An 18,989-nucleotide genomic window follows, 5' to 3' on the forward strand; every position below is an offset into this window, starting at 1 on the left:
GCAGAGAAGAGCCATTAAACGATGGAGGGAACGTCTCCAACAGTTGGACTGTAAACAGGAGGCGACGTGATGCAGGGAGGGAGATTTCATTTTGGAGGAAACTCTGCAGATTTCTGTCGCCGCCACCGCCGCCGCCTGCATTTCAACTCTGTGCAAATATGCTTTTGGCTGCTGTTTGATTCCAGGAGACTCATTCACATGAATAGCAATGAGATATTCTGGATGCGCTCTGCATTCAGGAAGAGGAGACCCCCTGCCAGTCTCACACACACACACACACACACACACACACACACACACACACATACACACACATATAAAACACTATCTCACACACACAGGCTCTTTGGCCATCTTTCACACACATGCACACAAACACAATCAGTTGTAGAAACAAATGCTGCATATACATACTGTATGCTATGCTCATATACGTTTGGAGACATCAATATGTGCATGTTCACAGCAGCTCCAGTGCAGAAGAGCTGAACGTTGAAAAACAAGTCTGTTACCAAACTGAAAACACTTGACGTTGATTGGCTGTAGCGGTTCGACCCTGCACCGGTCACGTCTCTGTTGTCGTCTGCAGGTGTGATGATGCTCCTGGAGCAGAAACATGGAGCTTCATCAACTCTGCTGCAAGAAGAAAACGCTGCAGAATTAAACTCAGAGATGAAGGAGGAGGAGCATATGTGGAGTTTATATGAGAATAATAATAATAACTGTATTTATACAGCACCTTTTAAAAACAAGAGTTTACAAAATGCAAAAGAGACAATACAAGAACCCAACCATATAATGCAACCAAAATAAGATGTAAACATGCAGTTTCATTTCATTTAATTTCGATTTATTCCATTCATGGTTTACATACTTCACACGGTTGCACATATTTACATAATGTACATAGTCACCATAAATGAAAAGGAGCAGGATGAAAAAAAACTTAATAGCACCTGCCCCTCTCTATAGTTATAATTGCATTGGCTTAATATCAACACCAATAAAGATGATGAAACATATAGTAATAACAAGTAAACAAACAAGCAAAATAGCAGTGGACACAGCTCGTCTTTCCATCTCCCTTCTTTTTCTCTTTCTCCTTCTTCTTTTTTGTAGGCGCTTATTTTTTCTTTTTTAAACATTTTCTTAAACTGAGATATACTTGTACAACTTCTCAGTTCTTTGCTTTGTGAATGCCATAGTTTCATAGCCAGTTAAATGAGATGGAAAGATAATAAAAGGTGTGTGGGGTGTATTAGATTAAAATAAAAGGAGTTGAATCAAGTAATTGCGTCAAAAGTAAAGTTGTAAGAACAGATTGCAAAGACTGTGAGGTAAAGTAAGACAACAAAAGTGATTAGAATAAAAGGAAATAAAACAATGGAGACAAATAAAAAAAAAATAAAGATATGCACGACAGTGATAAAGTCACTAAAAGGAATGAAATGATACAAAAGGAGGATAAGGAAGAGGAGATAAAGATGAGGAATAAAAGATGATGATAGACAACAATAAGAAGCAGCTCATCCATTTATCCACAACAGGGTTCAGAGGTCACAGAGTTGACCTTGACCCTGACCGCTCTGTGACCTCACCAACACCTCGTACTTCATTACCACAGCAACACTCAGGTCCCATCTGACCTTTATACACACACACACACTCTCTCTGTATCACACACACACTCATGTCTGCCGTTGACCTTCCACAGCGGACACAAACACACGAGTGTGAGACCCGCTGACCTGGTTCATGGCTGATTGTATCGGTTTATTGAAGATGACAGACATTTACTCCGTCTTATTTATCGCCGGTTACCGTAGGAACAGCTGACATAGATTAAATGTAATGAAACCAGAGAGAAGATAACAAAGCTTTTATTCATACAGAGCAGAGTCAGGTTGTTGTGTTTTATATGTGTAAATCTAACACACCTCGGTGCACTGGTGTGTATTCTCCCTCTACAAAGTGCATGAGTTTATCTTTTTGTTTTTGACACAGTGTGATATGATAATTGTATATTTACCTGCTGCCAAGCACTGTGTCCACACAGCTGCTACTGTTCTACCAAATACAGGATAAACACCTAAAACACAATGTGCAACAGCAAAACTGAACATTTTATCCTTTGTTTTAATCTTTAGACATTGAAATGTTCATATTTGTAATGCAAAAACTGCAAACTTTCTAATCATCTTGTCTTAAAAAAGCTCAAATATAGTAATAATATCAAGGGGGAAAAAAATCCTCAATGTTTTGTGTTGGACGGTCGTTTGTCTGTGACACGTTCATGCTCCCATGAGACAGAAACAGATTGATTGCGGCGACTCGGCGACCTCTCCTCCACTTTCCAGTTTTCGTAACGAGTGTGTTTCCTGACCTGAAGGTCGCAGAGCAGCGACGTCCTCACCGACTCCACCGTCTCCACTCGATTCAGCACCGTCACTGTCGACCCGACTCTGCCTGTATTAAGAGGCCTGAGGGATTTTTCTTTCCTCTGAGACTCTGGACGTTTGGTTTGTTGTTAAACGGTCGCTGTCTCACTCTGGATGGAGTTTCGTTGGAGCACCTGAGTCATAAATTGTACTTTATAATAGCAATAATGATGGTAATGCAATTTATTTATGTAGCAGTTTTCGGTTACATGATAATGTCAAGAAATAGCCAAGAAATAACGGTCAATTTAATAGTAATGCAAGGCTAAAGATTACACATGCTGTTCATGCTTTGAATTTTTTGGGAAAGGCCAGAATTTTTCTCCACAAAATATTCTTGCAAATTACTGTTATTTCTCAGCTATTTCTATGCAATCAATCGTTATTTCTTGTCTATATTTCTCAACATTACTATGAAATTGACCGTTGTTTCTAGGCTATTTCTAGACATTATGATGCAATTACTTGTTATTTCTTGGCGGAAATGAAAGGGTTACCCAGTTTTCTTATTAGTTAAAAAGTTATTCAAAAGAAAAGTACGACCAGATATAAAGAATCCAAACTGAGCATCATAACAAGTTTAGAACTGAGCTGAATAACAATGAAATTCACTAAAGTAATACAATACATAAAAACAATAACAAAAGAAGGGAACAATAAACCAAAGAAACATGTTTTTTAAAAGACGTGTGAGAAAGAAATTTAAGATTTCAAAGACAGTTTAACATGGGAGTCAATGGAGACCGACTCACTCTAGTGGTCAGGAGAGGAACTGCAGCTGTGAGCACTTCAGTTTGCCGTTGATGTTAACGTTTATTCTCAGCACAGAAAGCGTCACAGCCTCATGAACAGTGACATCACAGCATCCATGAGCGTCAACATTTGTATTTTTATATTTATATTGTATTATTACATTATTGGAGGACAAATTTGAAGCGACAAGGCCGTTAATGTTTTGTCAGGTAGCATTGAGCCGTTGGAGGAAAAAACACATGTTCTGGTTTGATCTACAGTAATTTGAACTCTGTTTTTAATATGATCTGTTTTTTTTAAATCTCACTTCCTCCTGAATCGTCTGTTCCTTCCTTTCTTTCTTTCTTTCTTTCTTTTTTAATGTCTTTCCCTGTGATAACATTTCCGTCCTCATTCCTTGTGAAGCTCCAAACCAAAAACAAAACAAAAAACTAACCCCCTATCGCCACCGACAGGAAACAAACCTCCCCTCCAAAGATGGATGAGACGTCTGAAAAAACCAAAATGTCAAAACCAGAACGTCCTGCTGAGCTTGTGATCGGATGAGGAGCGACACGACACCGTTCTCCCTCCGTATCCTCCCCTCCCCTCCCACACACACACACTTCTCATTTTCCTCGCCCCAGCGTCTCCTCACCTCGTCCCTCTCCTCCTATCAAAGAGATGCTCAATCACAACCCGCCGCTGCTGCTGCTGCTGCTGCTGCTGCTGCCGCTGACACTCTCCTCCTCTGCGCCGTGTAATATTCCTCTAAAGGTCACGGCAATTGTCTGCAGGAGTGAAACAAAAAGAAGAAAAACCAAGACAACAGAACGAGGATGAAACACTTTCCCAGTTTCCTCTGATCTGATCGTCTCTGTCTGACTGAAACATCAACTTCCTGTCTCGTACCTTCAGCTGCCGAGGCCGACGTCAGTAAACTGAAGGTGTTTGGATGATTCGTCTGAAATAAAGGAGGTGAACAGAGCTTAGAAAAAGAAGATCAACTTTAGTAGGAGTAAAAATAAAGATGTAGTTGTATATTTAAATGTATCGTCTGTTCAGTATCTATAATTTTCATCTCCAAGCAGAAACACTGATGATGCTAATCTTATGCTAATTTGAGCCTAAATTGATTTTTTCCCCTCTGATTTATATTGTCTACGGTGGCCCTGAGAGGTCAGATCACTGCTGCTGAAGAAAACACAAGCAGGCAGACAAAGGTGCTACAGATACAGAAAACAACTTGCATCAGTTTGACGACACATGAGCTGCAAGAAAACATCAGAACAACACAACAGACGTGTTTCTGGGGGGACACAAAAGAGTGACGGACCCACTAAGATAACACAATTAGCACACAACGTTCACAATGACATCTGAATTTTGGGTGAACTATCCCTTTAATATAGAGATGAACAGCTACAGTTTAGTCAAAGTGACTCTCTGACTTTGTTTACACACAAACTTGACCCAAAATAAACTTAAATATAAAGTTAAAATGATACAGATCAATATTTAGTGCATTGAAACTCTATGGAAACTGATTTATCGTGGATAACTCTTGATAAATTGATTGATTGATTGATTGATTGATTCCTGAAGACTCCTCTGTAGGCTGCCGTTACATTTAGGGTCACAGCACCAAATCTTCCTGTTTTTCATAATAAAACACCCTACACCTGTTGTTATTATCTTGTAGTTTTCGTTATGAAACTAACAAGTGTCAGTTTCATTCATTAAATCACATGTCGGATCATTATATTACTTGTAAAGAATGAAAAAAACAAGGAGAATCATGGGAACTGTAGTTGTTGAACGTCTGTGAAATGACACCGTGTCCTAAACAAACTCCATCCATCCACACAGGGCAGGAATGTGGGCAGCACCTGCTCAGGAAAAGAAAAATAGAAAATCTCCAGATGCAGCAGCTCGTAAAATAAAAATCCAACCAGCTTCCTCCTGAAGGTTTACGGCTGCTTCCTGTTTCTGTTTCTGGATCAAACAGCATAACCTCCTCTGTGTGTGTGTGTGTCTGTGTGTGTTCAATTATCTGATGTTAGACAAGGAGCGTTTGTTTTGTGTGTGTGTATGTGTGTGTGTGTGTTTAAGAGAAAGTGTGAAGCCGTACATCAAACAATATCTGTTACACTAGATGACCTGCTGTGTGTCTGTGTGTGTGCTGCAAGTAACAATCTTAAAATCTCTAGATCAAATGATGTCTTTGTCTGTGTGTGTGTGTGTGTGTGTGTGTGTGTGTGTGTGTTGATTAGCATTCAGCGAGCTCTCCTCTCTGTAAATAACTCCTGTGGGAGCTTGGCGTTGAGCCTTTTAAAGACTCATTAGGATTCGTCGTCCCTCAGCGAAGACGTCGCCGGCGTCTTCGTCTTTGTCTCCCGGTTTCACTAATGACTCCATTTGTCTCACTTTGTCTCAGCGGCTGCAGTTTAAACTCACACATCCACGTCGTGTGTGTGTGTGTGCAGGTGAATCTAACGCGACTAAACGAGGCGGAGAAAGGGCCTCCGTCTCTCAGACCCACCACAGTGTCTCTGTCTCTGTCTCTGGTGACCTGTGGTGCACATGTTTTATATTTTCTTTTTTCTTTTTTGTCTTTGTTGACCTTTCATACTTTCATTTTTGGTTTTGACTTGTCCATGTTTATCCACGTCCATTTAAATCCACGTATTAGCTCTGTAGAGATGAAAAAAGTGGACTTTAAGTTATTTGTATCAGTTTCACAGGACGACAATCACTAGAAAAAATAATAATTTCAAGCACCAAATTGCAAAGAGTAAGTTAAATCAAGTGTGTATTTCTGTGGTAGGTGTCAAAATATGAGGTAACACCTTATAATAAATACACACTATTAAGTGTTAGTTAAGCATTAAAGCTGAATTCATCATTTATAGTAAATATGTATTAGTATGTAGTTTATGAATTCAGTTAAAAATGTTTTACTCATCATTGATAAGCACTAACTGTATTATAAACTACATACTAGTGAGTATTCATGTTCATTATTATGGTATTCAGCATTTTTTGTTTGTTTTAAGAAAGGAGCAGGTGTTATAAGTTCTCTTCATCCTGCTCCTTTCCAATCCCAGGACTGGAATGAAGGCCAATTAATATACGTATGTTGTTCATGTCATATACTGTAGTATGTTTGTGTAAGATGTCAAGGTGTTATCATGATGCATTGTTCTATTGTTGTAATCCCACCTCTTGTGTTTTTATCTTCATTGTTTTTATGTCTAACATCAACCTGCCAATGGGACTGGAAATTAACCACTTGGCTACAATCCCACATATTTACGCGATAGTGTTCATCAATATGTAGCCTACTGTTCCCATTTTAAAAAACAAAATAAAATCTGAATCTGAAGAAATCAAATGAAAAGTAAAAACACTGTGTTTTCAGGATCATCTGGATCTTTGAAGTACCAGGCTGCTTTTATTTTGAAAAGCTTCAGTCCTAAGGCACTGGGGTCTGAGTACAAAGTCAACAAGCTGCTCTGCTGCAGATTCAAACCACTCTGCTGTTTATGTGTTGATCTGTCTCTTTCAGTTTTCACCGCTCTGCACATGAACGTTACTTTAACCTGCGATGCTTCGCTCCTATTGGTCGCTTCAGACAGGTGACTGTGCAGGTTGAACTCTTTATAAAACTAAAACATCCACAACAACCTGAATAAAACAACTTGTTCTGTACAAAGGAAAGTCAGAGCTGCGTCTCTAATCTTCTAACACACAGGAGTTCAGTGTGTGTGTGTGTGTGTGTGTGTGTGTGTGTGTGTGTCCTCCTTGATATTCACCCTGTGTTGTGTGTTTCTGTCCCTGCAGTGTCGGAGCCAAACCCACCTCGGCCTGAGGCCTTCCTCCAGACAGAGGGTAGGTCAACACACACACACACACACACACACACACACACACACACACACAGAGCCGGTACAAAACGTACTGTAGAGTTCACTCAGTGTACACAAAACACGACGTGCTGATAACTCGGCTCAAAACATCACATGATGAAGATGATCATTCTGCTGTGTGTGTTTCTGCTGTGTGTGTGTGTGTGTGTGTGTGTGTGTGTGTGTGTGTGTGTGTGTGTGTGTTTCTGTGTGTGTGTGTGTGTGTAGTAGCAGAGGGTCAGGTGATTGACAGCTGTTGATGCTGCACTTGACTGAATCTAACGTGTTTGTTTACGTTCTCTGATCGGTCTTGTAACTGTAACTGTAACTATGGAAACACACAACAAGACGCCTGTTTGTTATGTAACACGATGTGACAGGAGTGTGACTGCTGGTACACACACACACACACACACACACACAAACACACAGCACGTTTGCTTTTACCTCGTCTGACACTTTCAGATGGAAATCCATGTGTGACTTGTGTTGCCGTGGTTACAGGATGAACTTGACCGTGAGTTCAATGCAGCTGATTTCAGTTTTAATGCTGTGTTCAAAACAACTCGGAGGTCGGAATTCTTGGACTTTGGAAATTTCCGACTTCCGACATCATTGCGTTCTCGCTGCAGAAACTCGGAAGAGAAAAAACATGGATACCTGAAGGAAGTTTGGCATATTGTGGCTCATCGCTGAATACGAAAAATATATGCAGCAGTAAATTATGTTTATTTTGGAGGCAAATGAAGAGGAGAGGAGACGCTGCAGATGAGTGCACATAATGTTATAGCCTTGATAACAGTTAAATGTTATTTCCGTTACATACGAGGACCACAATTTCACACAATACAACAATCACAGCTTAATATAAATGTATTTCATATACTGCAATAATACACAAAATATATGCATTAAAACCTCAACAAATAACATGTCAAGTCGGAAAGTTGGAGCTCTGAGATGATACCCGAGTTTCCGACCTGTAATTTCCGAGTTCGACACCGTTCAATTCATTTCTTTACAACTTGGAGCTCGTTTTTTTCCGACTTCCGAGTTTGTTTTGAACGCAGCATAGGCTTTAGCTACGTGCACTTTTTGCACGGTAACGCAAAAAACAAACAAAAAAGAGAAAAAAGATGTGCAGATGTCACAGATATTACTGTATCTTTGTGTACCATTGCTACGGTAACAATGTTGTTGATGCTAGGTGTAATGAACCTGGCTATCCACCTTTTTCCGAATGTCAAAAACGTAGCCTGTTTTGCCGGTTTTGCTCTTCCGGTGGAATTTTATGTTTACGTTTCCATGGTTTCAGTAGTCGCGGTAAATCCATGGATTTTTTTTTTTTTTTTTCAATGAAAATCTGTAAAACGCATGGATCATCACACCAGCTTTTAACAGTGGATATCACACAAATTGACATCCGTGTTAAAAGCCAGCGTTAATAGATCCATGCGTTTACCGCAACTATGACAACGACTGAAAACCATGGAAACATAAACGTACAATTCCACCAAACCGGCAAAACCGGCTTCCGGGTTTGACCATAGATGACGTTCGGAAACTTGTGGATAAACCCACTTTAAATGAATGAATCCTTGGAATTCCACCTTAAAACACCGAATAACAAGACGAGACATCATGGGGTTAACGGGGACACACGGCAACGGCTGAACGTCTTTGAAGATGGTCAAACACACACACACACACACACTGAACACAAGAGGCCACGGCTTTGATCTTCTCTCACTCTGTTTGACTTCCACCTTCCTCCTCCCCCCCTCTGTGATGTCACCGCCTCTTCATCCATCACATGATCTCACTAAGTGACTCTTCTTCCTCTTCCTCCTCCTCCTCTTCCTCCTCTCAGCTGAACTCATCTCACCCTCTCCTCTCACTCGTCCTCTGTCAGCAGCGTAGTGAGTGTTAGACAAACCTGAATGAGTCTGAATCCCGCCGGTTCGGGTTTCAGGCAGCGAGCGCCCCGGGGTCGCTGAGCATTGTGGGTCGTCGTCGTCGCGCTGAGCTCATCCAGATCAAAGCGGAGGAGCGACGCTGGGCTTGTTTTGGTGAAACCCAGATTTGTATCAGTAGACTGAACATCAGGCCTCGTATACACAGCGTAAACGGGTCAAAGAACAGGCACAAGACGTCTTTTTTGGAAAAATGAATTCTTTTGTTTCCTCATTTTCATATTAAAATAGTCTTCCACATGTTGAGCAGGTGCTCGGATAAAAAAAAAAGAGGAAAAAACCCAAAACGCCGGGAGACAAAACAAAACAACAAACCCATGGTTTGGTCTGGCAGCAGTTTGTGTGTCAGTGGGTCACAGCAGGATCTGAGTCATGTTTACAGTTATGATCTAAAAAAAAAGATGTCAGGAGAAAAAACACCTGTGTGTGTGTGTGTGTGTGTGTGCAGGTGTGACATTTAAGTTGTTATGTAATGTGTGGAGTTTTTCAGTTCATTATTTCCAGTCAGAGCCTTGAGTTTGACTGACTGACAATTCACTTTTATGACACTTAAATTAAAAAACACACTCTGATCACCTGACTAATCTCGCTCTATCACTTCCAAACTGACCTGTGTTTGTGTGTAATTTATGGGATCATCCTGGATTTCAAAATAAAATGCCTCATCCTGTATCGATCCATCCACCCACCTCCTCCTCCTCCTCCTCTTCCTCTTCGTCCCTTTGCATTTTCATCACTAGTGTTACGGCCGGAAGGGGTTCGGCCTTGTCTGTGTCTTTCTCTCCCCCTCGTTCTCCCACAGCTCCACCCAGGTCCCAATCAGCGAAACGAGGCTCACCTGGTCCACTGAGCTAAATACCCTGCAGCTGACACCAGAGGGCGGGGGCAGTGCTGGGGACTGCTGGGCTTGCCTGCCTCCCATCATGGCTTTCTGTTTTAGTTTGTCTACTTGGTTGTATCTGCATATTTTTTGTATTAAATCTCTTTTAGTTAAGTTAGTGCCTTTGTCTTTGTATTTTGGGTCATTGTTGGGTCCCTTGTTATGCCCCTCTGGGCCAACAGAGGACTGGGGCGTAACAATTGGGGGCTCGTCCGGGATCTGAACAACCATGAGGTGAAGTGAAGGTTTGTAGCTGTTGTGTGAGGTAGTAGTCTAGTCTTCTTTTCAAGATGGTTTGTGATTTAATTGCCTGTCTGTGTTTGCTTGAGAGTTCCCTGTAAGGTAGTCGTCGGGCAGAGAGAGACTCTTGCCACTTTGTTGTTTTGCCTTTCTTATTTTTGGTGGTGAAACCTGGGTGTGGGTACGTTTTCTGTGTGGCAGTGGGCCTTGCCTTGGTCCATTGTTCACTTGCAGAGTTCAACGTTTAAAGAAGCCTCCCGGGAAGCCACTGAAGACTAGATAGTTAACCACATTACAGGGTGCCTCTCCACAACGTCACTCTTTAGCAGAGTTGCACAGCAGTGTAATCACAATCTCTTGTGGGTTGACTCTACTTCTACTTCTAGTTTCGTCTGGATTCTGTGTAAAATAGTAACAGTAACTTTTGGGATGTGACTTTTTGTGTGGTACCTGCACAGTGCGTTCGTTGGGTCGTTCGGTTGCAGCTTAGGTGTAAGTTGGCAACATTTTGTGTAGCAGTGGCTACTGTGTGACCTCTTGTGTTGTGCTGTTGCAGTCCACTTTTCGGTTGAGTCACTTGTGTATGTTACTGTTTACTTAGTTGTGGCTTCGTTGGACCTCGTGTGCGTCTCTCCATAGATCAGTGGATCTTTGTGTGATGGAGTTGACTTGGTGAATTATAAGGTCTGTGTCTGTTGGTTAATGGCAGACTGCTTGGTGGCCATTTTGTGTCGTGGCAGTTCAATTTGTTCGGGCCTTTGTGTGTTGATAGACAGCAACTTGAGTGACCCTTTAGGTTGTGGCTGTGCTCGATTTTGTGTTTGGTCACCTGCAGTGTTTAGTAAGTTTACTTCGTTTCGTAGTTTCCCTCATGGTGGTAGCCATTTAGTTATCTGGTGGGAGTGGCACCCACTTGCATGGCTACTGTTTGGCTGCTCACTCTTTACATCGAGTGGCAGTGTGTTGGTTGGCCTTTTTGTATTTTGATCTTGTTGGATCCACTTTGACCTTTTTGTTGTCCTGACCGCAGTCCCAGGGTTTATTTTTGATAAATGTGTTTATTGGTGTTGAGGCCAGGTTCAGTCATCCTTTTTTATAGATAAAAAAAATATATTAGATTTAGATATTGCAATGAATAAATAGTATGGTGTTTTGATGTAACATGATGTTTTATTCATTGTCTTAAGGGAGGGGGTGTTACGGCCGGAAGGGGTTCGGCCTTGTCTGTGTCTTTCTCTCCCCCTCGTTCTCCCACAGCTCCACCCAGGTCCCAATCAGCGAAACGAGGCTCACCTGGTCCACTGAGCTAAATACCCTGCAGCTGACACCAGAGGGCGGGGGCAGTGCTGGGGACTGCTGGGCTTGCCTGCCTCCCATCATGGCTTTCTGTTTTAGTTTGTCTACTTGGTTGTATCTGCATATTTTTTGTATTAAATCTCTTTTAGTTAAGTTAGTGCCTTTGTCTTTGTATTTTGGGTCATTGTTGGGTCCCTTGTTATGCCCCTCTGGGCCAACAGAGGACTGGGGCGTAACAACTAGCTGTAGGGGAGACCGTTTGGTTGGCACACCCCTGTTGGTCACGGACTCACAAATGTGACATCAAAATGATCATCTTTTTGATCTGCACTAATATATTTTGTTAAAAAAAATCTGAAACTCACTCACCTTTTTTTGCAGAGGGCAAAATATCAGTTTTTTAGTACCAAAAGTAAAAAACGCCCTGTTTTAATGTTATACATGCAAATATATGCCTCCATATACATGCAATCTTCTTAAAGCAGAAGTAAGTGATATATTTGTGTTAATATAAGTCTTAAATAGTTATATCTTCCGACAGCAATCACTTACATAGAGTGTTTGGTCTGAAACACGGGTCTGTCAGTCACTCTGCTCTGCTCTGAGTCGAGGAGAAAACATTTATCGTATCCTACAGTTTTTATCCAATGAGGAGAGAGAACGGCATGCAGGGCTGTGTGTGCAGCCAAGGGACGCCGTGAATGTGGCGACGTAGGGACGAGGACTGTTATGGTGCATTCAAGGAAACTCGTATTTTTCCGACCGTGAAGTCGTACCAGTTCGATCTGGTACGAGTTCACCGGTCGGAAGTTACGAGTGGCCGTTATAGTGACTTTCACAGGTAAAACAGGTCGGAAAAACACGAGTGGGTTGCCTGGAACGCTACAAAGTCGTAAGTTGTGACTTGAAGCTGTAATTTACGATTTCAAAAGCCTGCCTGGAACGCAGCATTAGCGAAAACGACCGGACCACTTACTTCTGCTTTAAATTTGAGTATTTCTCTTTATTGTTACAATTAAATTTCCAATTTATTTTATATTGGTTGCTTCATCCATTCATTTTTACATTGTGCCAACCAACCTTGTGTCGGGCTGGTTGGCACAAGTGTGCAGTATGATTTTATTAATAAATAAATTGATTTTAAAATATAACTGTGGTCATTGAAATGTGTTTAGTTAAAGCTGAGACCTTAACCTTTCATTTAATGCTGGTTTGAATATTCTCACATAGCCTACAGTAAATGATACCAGAGTGCTATGGCAAAGAGTGAAAAGTGTGCCAACCAACCCCGGTCTCCCCTACTCTTTATGAACAACAGGGGACATGAATAGATAAAGTCCACTGACACATCTGCTTCCTACCAGTCTTTACTGCTGCTGAGGCCTAATTCCACTTTAATTTCCTCCTGGACCGACAGTGGACACGTCCTGTCTGCATTGAAGCCCATGAGATTAGTTTCCAATTTAAACAGTGTGTGTGTGTTGAGCTCTGTTGTTATTTTATAGGCCGAGGTAAACACAAGGTACACACTCATCGTCCTGACTCTGTTTTGGACCGAGTCAGACAGTTACAGTCCACAGAGGGACAGTTAAGCCTGGTACACACATAAAGATTTTCTAAATCTCAACAGATTCTTTTTATCTGTGACACATGAAGATAAAAAATCTTTTATTGAACAGTTTTCATCGTGTTGTGTGGTGTGCTCTGATATTCCAAATACAGCACACCACACACATAAAGATTTGTCTCATGACACACTAGAATCTCGTCCCGTCTCGCGTGATCAAACGTGATCTGACGTACTTTGTTGATGGTAGCCATGGAGACGGTAGCCACACTGGTTTGTTATGCCATGTGTTGTACAGTCAGCTAGCTTCTTTATTAGCCATATTCACAGCGTCGCCATCTTTGCTTACGTTGTCACTCGGGGTGGGAAGATTCAACGCTGTCACATAATGTTAACATTAGCAGTTGCAGCTAATGCCGGCTAACTTAATACAAATCAATTTAACCCAAATGTTGTTTTACTTTGAAATTTCGCCCGATGTCCCTTCATACATTAACAACCGATGCCTTCCTTAAATCTGTATCAACCAGGAAGCGATGAAAGAAAAGCAGTTTGTACGACTTATACGGTTTGTTTACCCACCCCGAGTGATGACATAAGGAAAGATGGCGACGCTGTGAATATTTTCAATTTCACGTCACACGTTCGTGGAGTCGGTGACTCTGGACTGTTGGTCACCCCACCCCCCCCTTCCTCGGCCCAATTGTTGAAAATCGCGTGCTGAAGTGCCCCCCTCTTCAATGGCGAGGACACGCTCTAAGTGCCCTTTTTTTCTTTTCGCCCTTGCCCTTCAAAAAGTCTGTGCATGCCACTGGTAACATTATATCAAACAGATGTGTTTCTGACACCTTTATTGTTTCAGAAACAGAGAGGTTTTTAGCCGGTGAAACTGAATTTCTTCTTTTTAGATAAATGTGCACCTGGTGGAATTAAAGGAGAATTCCGGTCATTTTTGACCCCTAAATCGTTGTCCTGATGGTCACCCAGTGTTGGGGGTTGAGCAAAAAACGCAACTAAAGTTGATGCAGGCAAACCGGAGTTACACCATGGCTAGACGGCACTAGGGATAGCCACAACGCTTACCTATGGGGGCAATTCTTTCAACCACAACAAACATTCAGAAAACAATCAAATATCCATGGTACATGACTGGAATCCTTAGAGACACCACTGAACTCATATAGTGTACAGTATAAACAGTATAAACTTTGTGTTTTTGCATGTAGCCACTCACCTCAGACAGCCGAACTCTGAAACGTCCTGGAAAGACATTACTATCCGATAACAGAGCGCCTGCTCTCCCCGCCACAGAAACAAACACTTTTTCCTGGTTGTGATGATTTCTTTACAAAAATAAACGGTCGGAGATATTATGGACATTACAACTGCACTGCTCCACCGTTTATGGTGTAACTCCGGTTTGCCTGCATCAATTTTAGTCACATTTTTTGCTCCCCCCAACACTGTGTGACCATCAGGACAACGATTTAGGGGTCAAAAATTACCGGAATTCTCCTTTAAACCAGTTCTCTACAGTTTTAATATCTAACAGATCTTTTCATTCATTCACGTCCTCTTCATGTTTCTCTTTGGGTCTAAATGGTCGTAGGAGGAACATCTCAGAGCTGCCACATGAACCACACAGTCCATCTCTGACCAACGTCCAAATAACACCACTGGCTATAAATACCTCAATCACAGAGAGCCAGTGCCGTGGCCTGATTCGTTCGTGACCTGGTTCATGGCGACCGACGGACTCAGGTCACATGCTACAGTATACACAAAGTCTTTTCAAACTGGGGCAGGGAAAGCTGTCTGTAAATCACACACAATCTCACACTGACTGACTGCTGACCAAGTTTTATAACAGCGTCACATGACGACGGCCTCTGAGGAAAAAAAAAAAAAACCCCACCGGTCTGAGCAGGGTCAGCTGGAGGTGAAGGTATAAAAGACGTCTCAGCCTCACAGATGAAGCATTTCTGCACCATATTTGGGGATTTTTAAGACAGGGATTTTTTTTTTTTTTTTTTTTTTGCTGTGTCCACACTTGACCTAATCCGCGCTGGCAGTGGCTGTCCGCTTCTTTTTTTCAAACAACTGTTGTTACATAAGCTGAGGTTCCTTTGTAGTGAAAGCTCCTCCAGATACTTGTGTGTGTGAATCTGAGCTCGACCGCCGCTCGGCCTCCAAACCTTCTTACACAACACCTGTCTGGTCTCTGCAGCTCTGTTACATGAGTCCTGAGGCTGAAGCTGTGGAGGCGGCTCAGAGTTCAGATCAGAACCACAGTGATCATCGGAGCTCGTTTTTAATTGGAAACTCAAACATGGGAATGAATAAATTGTTTTAAAAGGCAGATATAGTTTTAAAGAACTGACCTTTTGATCCCTTATGTATAGATGTTATTACATCATCATAGTCTTGATCCAAAGCACCTCAGATTTTAAAGGGATAGTACAACATTTTGACCAACTGGCCCAGTGCCATAATCCCTATAGTTTTAGGAGTAGGGTTGTTACCTTTATTTGTCGGTGCAAGCTGTTTTTAGAACAGCAGAGCAGAGCCGCGAGCTGCTCAGAGCTACGCTACGGAGGTTAATGGGATTTCTTGGTTTCCCGAGAGCGTTTTGGAGTTTTTGGATTGTGTATTTGATGAGTTTGATGAAAAGGTAAAGGTTACAATTAAATCTACTACCATACATTTGAAAAATTACAAGAAAAAAAGCCATAATCGATAGAATAAAGTCACAAATTTGCAAGATTTGCAGGATTTAACATTTTTTTATCAAGGATTTTCCATATCCTAGTAACATCGTACCAATTTATACCAATTTCCCTGATCATCGATTTGTTTTGATTGGTCAGTTGGTTGCAGGACATTATACATCTTTTACACAGCTGGTCTCTGTGGTTATTGAACAGGAACTTGTCCTTCCTTACGGCAACTCTTAAGGGACACACATTACCCCAAATATCAAAACAAGCCTCGAACCCAAGACGATCTGTGGCAGTTATAACATGACGGTTTGTTGAGCAAGAAGTGAGGGATCATCTCAAGAAGCTAAAGGACAAAAGAAGGCAAGGTGAACGAAAGTAAAGTTCATATTTTAAAGGTTCATGTTTGCAGTTTCTCTTTTTCATCTGTGAACTCAGATTCCCCCTCAAAATACCAATTAAAGTAATTATTTGAAGGTCTAATGGCTTGAACTAATGAGTAGCGGTCAACAGCAGAGGTAGTAATTAGGCCTAATGTTCATGTACAATAGAAAAAACAACTGACTGGTCATTTAGGATGAAGGGGCGGGGTCAGCAGGGTCAGGACCTCTGGGCTTCTCTCGGCCGTAAACGCTGGACTTTCAGCTTTAGTAGTTGGCTCAGGTCGGCTCTAGTTCAGGCCGCACTCTGTCATCAGGATAAGACATCACGGGGCGGTGGTCTCCCCGTGGTCGTCCTCCTCTATCAGCAGCTTTGTAGTCCAGGTCAAAGGTCGCAGGTAGAAGCACCGCTTTGAGGTTCAAGTCCCCGAAGCAATTATCTTCTGCAGAGGAAGATGAAAACGCTGAGAGCGACTGGACGTGTTGTTGTTGTCGTCATTGTTCCTTTCTTGACCTCCGTTTCTCTTACTTTCCTCTCAGTCTCTGAATCACTTCTCAGCCTCGGGGGGCGGCGGACAATGAGCAGTCGTCAGCAGTGATGTTCAGAGTTGAAACAACGGTGAACAACGTTTGCTTTGTTCTTTTAAATGACCAAGAGGGTTGTGATTGAGCAGCGACTTCTTAAAGGCTGAAAGAACCACAAGCTGCAGTTCCTCTCCTGACCACTAGAGTGTAGCGCTAAGCGCTAGTCATTCTCCATAGACTTCCATGTTAAATTGTCCGACTTTACAGCAGAAAGAAACATGTTTACACCCTTGCTAATTTCCCCCATAATAACGACAGTGCAGGTGAATTCTTCGTGTGTTTAAAAAAAATTTTAAAGCTCAAAGTTTTGCAGTTTTTGTAGCAGTTAGGGGGCGGAGCCAAGAAGGTGACAGCGGATCAGCTAACGATCAGCTTCAAAGCTTCTCCACAGAAAATGTGGTGTTTTTTTTTTTGATTCACCTGAATCCAACTTTTAATTCCTGCAGATATACAGTATTTTGCATTTCGGATTAGTGTTGAACACGTCATCAAACTGTCAGGCTGCTGATTAGAGATTATTGCACTTAAAAAAAAGTCCACAAAACCAATAAGTCTGGGAAGTGATCGATCAGTGATAGTTTGTGTGGCAATCTTGATTGATACACGGACACCAAGTATCGATCTTTAACTTTATAAACTTCCATTACAATTGACACTAGATTACTAGAGCTTTTTTCTGACTGTGTTGGTCAGTCTGTCTGTTTGACAATCCCACTTGGCAAGAATTAAAATGATTGAACAGTCCGAGAACTTTAAACCAGATGTTGACCAAGTATTCCTGTTATAATTAGCTGTAGCAAAAAGGTCATAAAGTGTTGCAATATGTTATAGACATACTTAGGATATGACAGAATTATTGCTACTATAGTAATACCAAAGATAATACTGTATCCTGTGGGGATTCCCACCTCCAGTGACATCTTCATCTTCTGTCACAGTGACATTGTGTTGCTAACTAACCAGCCTGGTCCCTGTGACAGACAGCAGCGGTAAAACCGTAGATCTCCTCAACTCTGACACGACAGACGTTCTCGTCTCGGCCGAGTGCGTCGGACCAAACCGATCCAACGAGGTAAAACACATAAATCTTTTGGCACGAAGCAGCGGCCGAGCAAGAAACCTGCTGAGCTGCAGACAGAGCCCAGGGAGGGAGGGGTGGGTGGGGGGGAATAATGATGCTAATAAAAAATCTAAATTTATTACAGCGGGACAGATGCCTTTTGCCGAGCCCGATGGTCGTCATCTGGGTTTAATGTGGACCTGACTGTGGGCAGCGCGTGCAGACTAATTAAAGCTGCAGCTTTAAATACAGAAAGAGCCAACGGAGCAGAATAAAGTGCTTCCCTCTGCAAGTCGCACCTTCCGACCTGATGCTGCTGAACAAAGGGACGCACAAGATTACTCTACACACCGTCATATAGTCTCTCCTAACCCAGCACGTAATAAACAGTTTGTCCCGACGTTGAAAACATGAAAACATCCCCCGACGTGTTTGTGCTGAAGAAACGAAGCAGCGCAAACACAGAGTGATGTTACAGACTGTTGGTTCTCAGCATCCAAACAAGTTGGTTTTACAAATTAATCACAGAGAAACAACAAATGTGTTTTCTTTCCTATCATTTAGCATCCGAACACTCAAATATTTTCCTTTTTTTTTTCCAGCAGAGGTTTAAAATGAGAGGAGACCCTGCAGCAGCCGCTGTCAGGGTGGGCACTCGCTCAACTTTAATCTCCTCTACTTGAGCGCTGGCAGGGATTTATGGGTGAAAGCTCTGCAGCTGCATGCGGTTGCATAACTGGGCCTATTAGCCAACCTGTTCCTCTGTGACACAGAAACAGGAAATCAATAAGAAAGGCCACTTTGATGCCGCCACGCTGGATGCTGCGTTTACTCCCTCCTTCTGGTCGAGGTAACGAGAACACGCCCTCGATGGAGTGGAGGTGTGTGTGAATATGTGTGTGTGAAACCTTGAGGAGTATGTGCAACATATGATGCACAGTTATCTCCTCCCAGGAAATGAAGCCATAATAACGTATAGAGGGAATCCTCTTAACCCATATTAGCAGAAAGGAGGATTTATCTGATTAAATGGCGGCGGCCGTGCGTCGTTTGCATGATCTAACCCCAGGATCAAGAGATCAAGTCATACTTCAAAAAAAAAAAAAAAAAAATCTGAATGTAGCTTCTTCTTACTGTTACAATGCAGCCTATACTATAAACAGACGCTGCTATATGAGGCTGCACGGCTGTGAATAACTCCCAAAACGACCCA

At 42.1% G+C, this 18,989-nt stretch overlaps 1 protein-coding gene across 1 annotated transcript in view; it reads left to right on the forward strand.

Moving 5' to 3' along the window:
• The window catches only part of rasgef1ba (RasGEF domain family, member 1Ba), a 141,407-nt gene that overhangs the window by 16,273 nt on the left and 106,145 nt on the right, over positions 1-18,989 (forward strand). Inside the window, exon 2 of the mRNA XM_085785886.1 lies at positions 7,014-7,061. Within this exon, the coding sequence (XP_085642012.1) occupies positions 7,014-7,061 (48 nt within the window). The remainder of the gene's footprint in view (positions 1-7,013; positions 7,062-18,989) is intronic.

This window comes from Trachurus japonicus, chromosome 9 (genome assembly GCF_045865225.1).
Source record: "Trachurus japonicus isolate A0001 chromosome 9, Traja_1.0".
In the NCBI taxonomy this organism is placed as follows: Eukaryota; Metazoa; Chordata; class Actinopteri; order Carangiformes; family Carangidae; genus Trachurus; species Trachurus japonicus.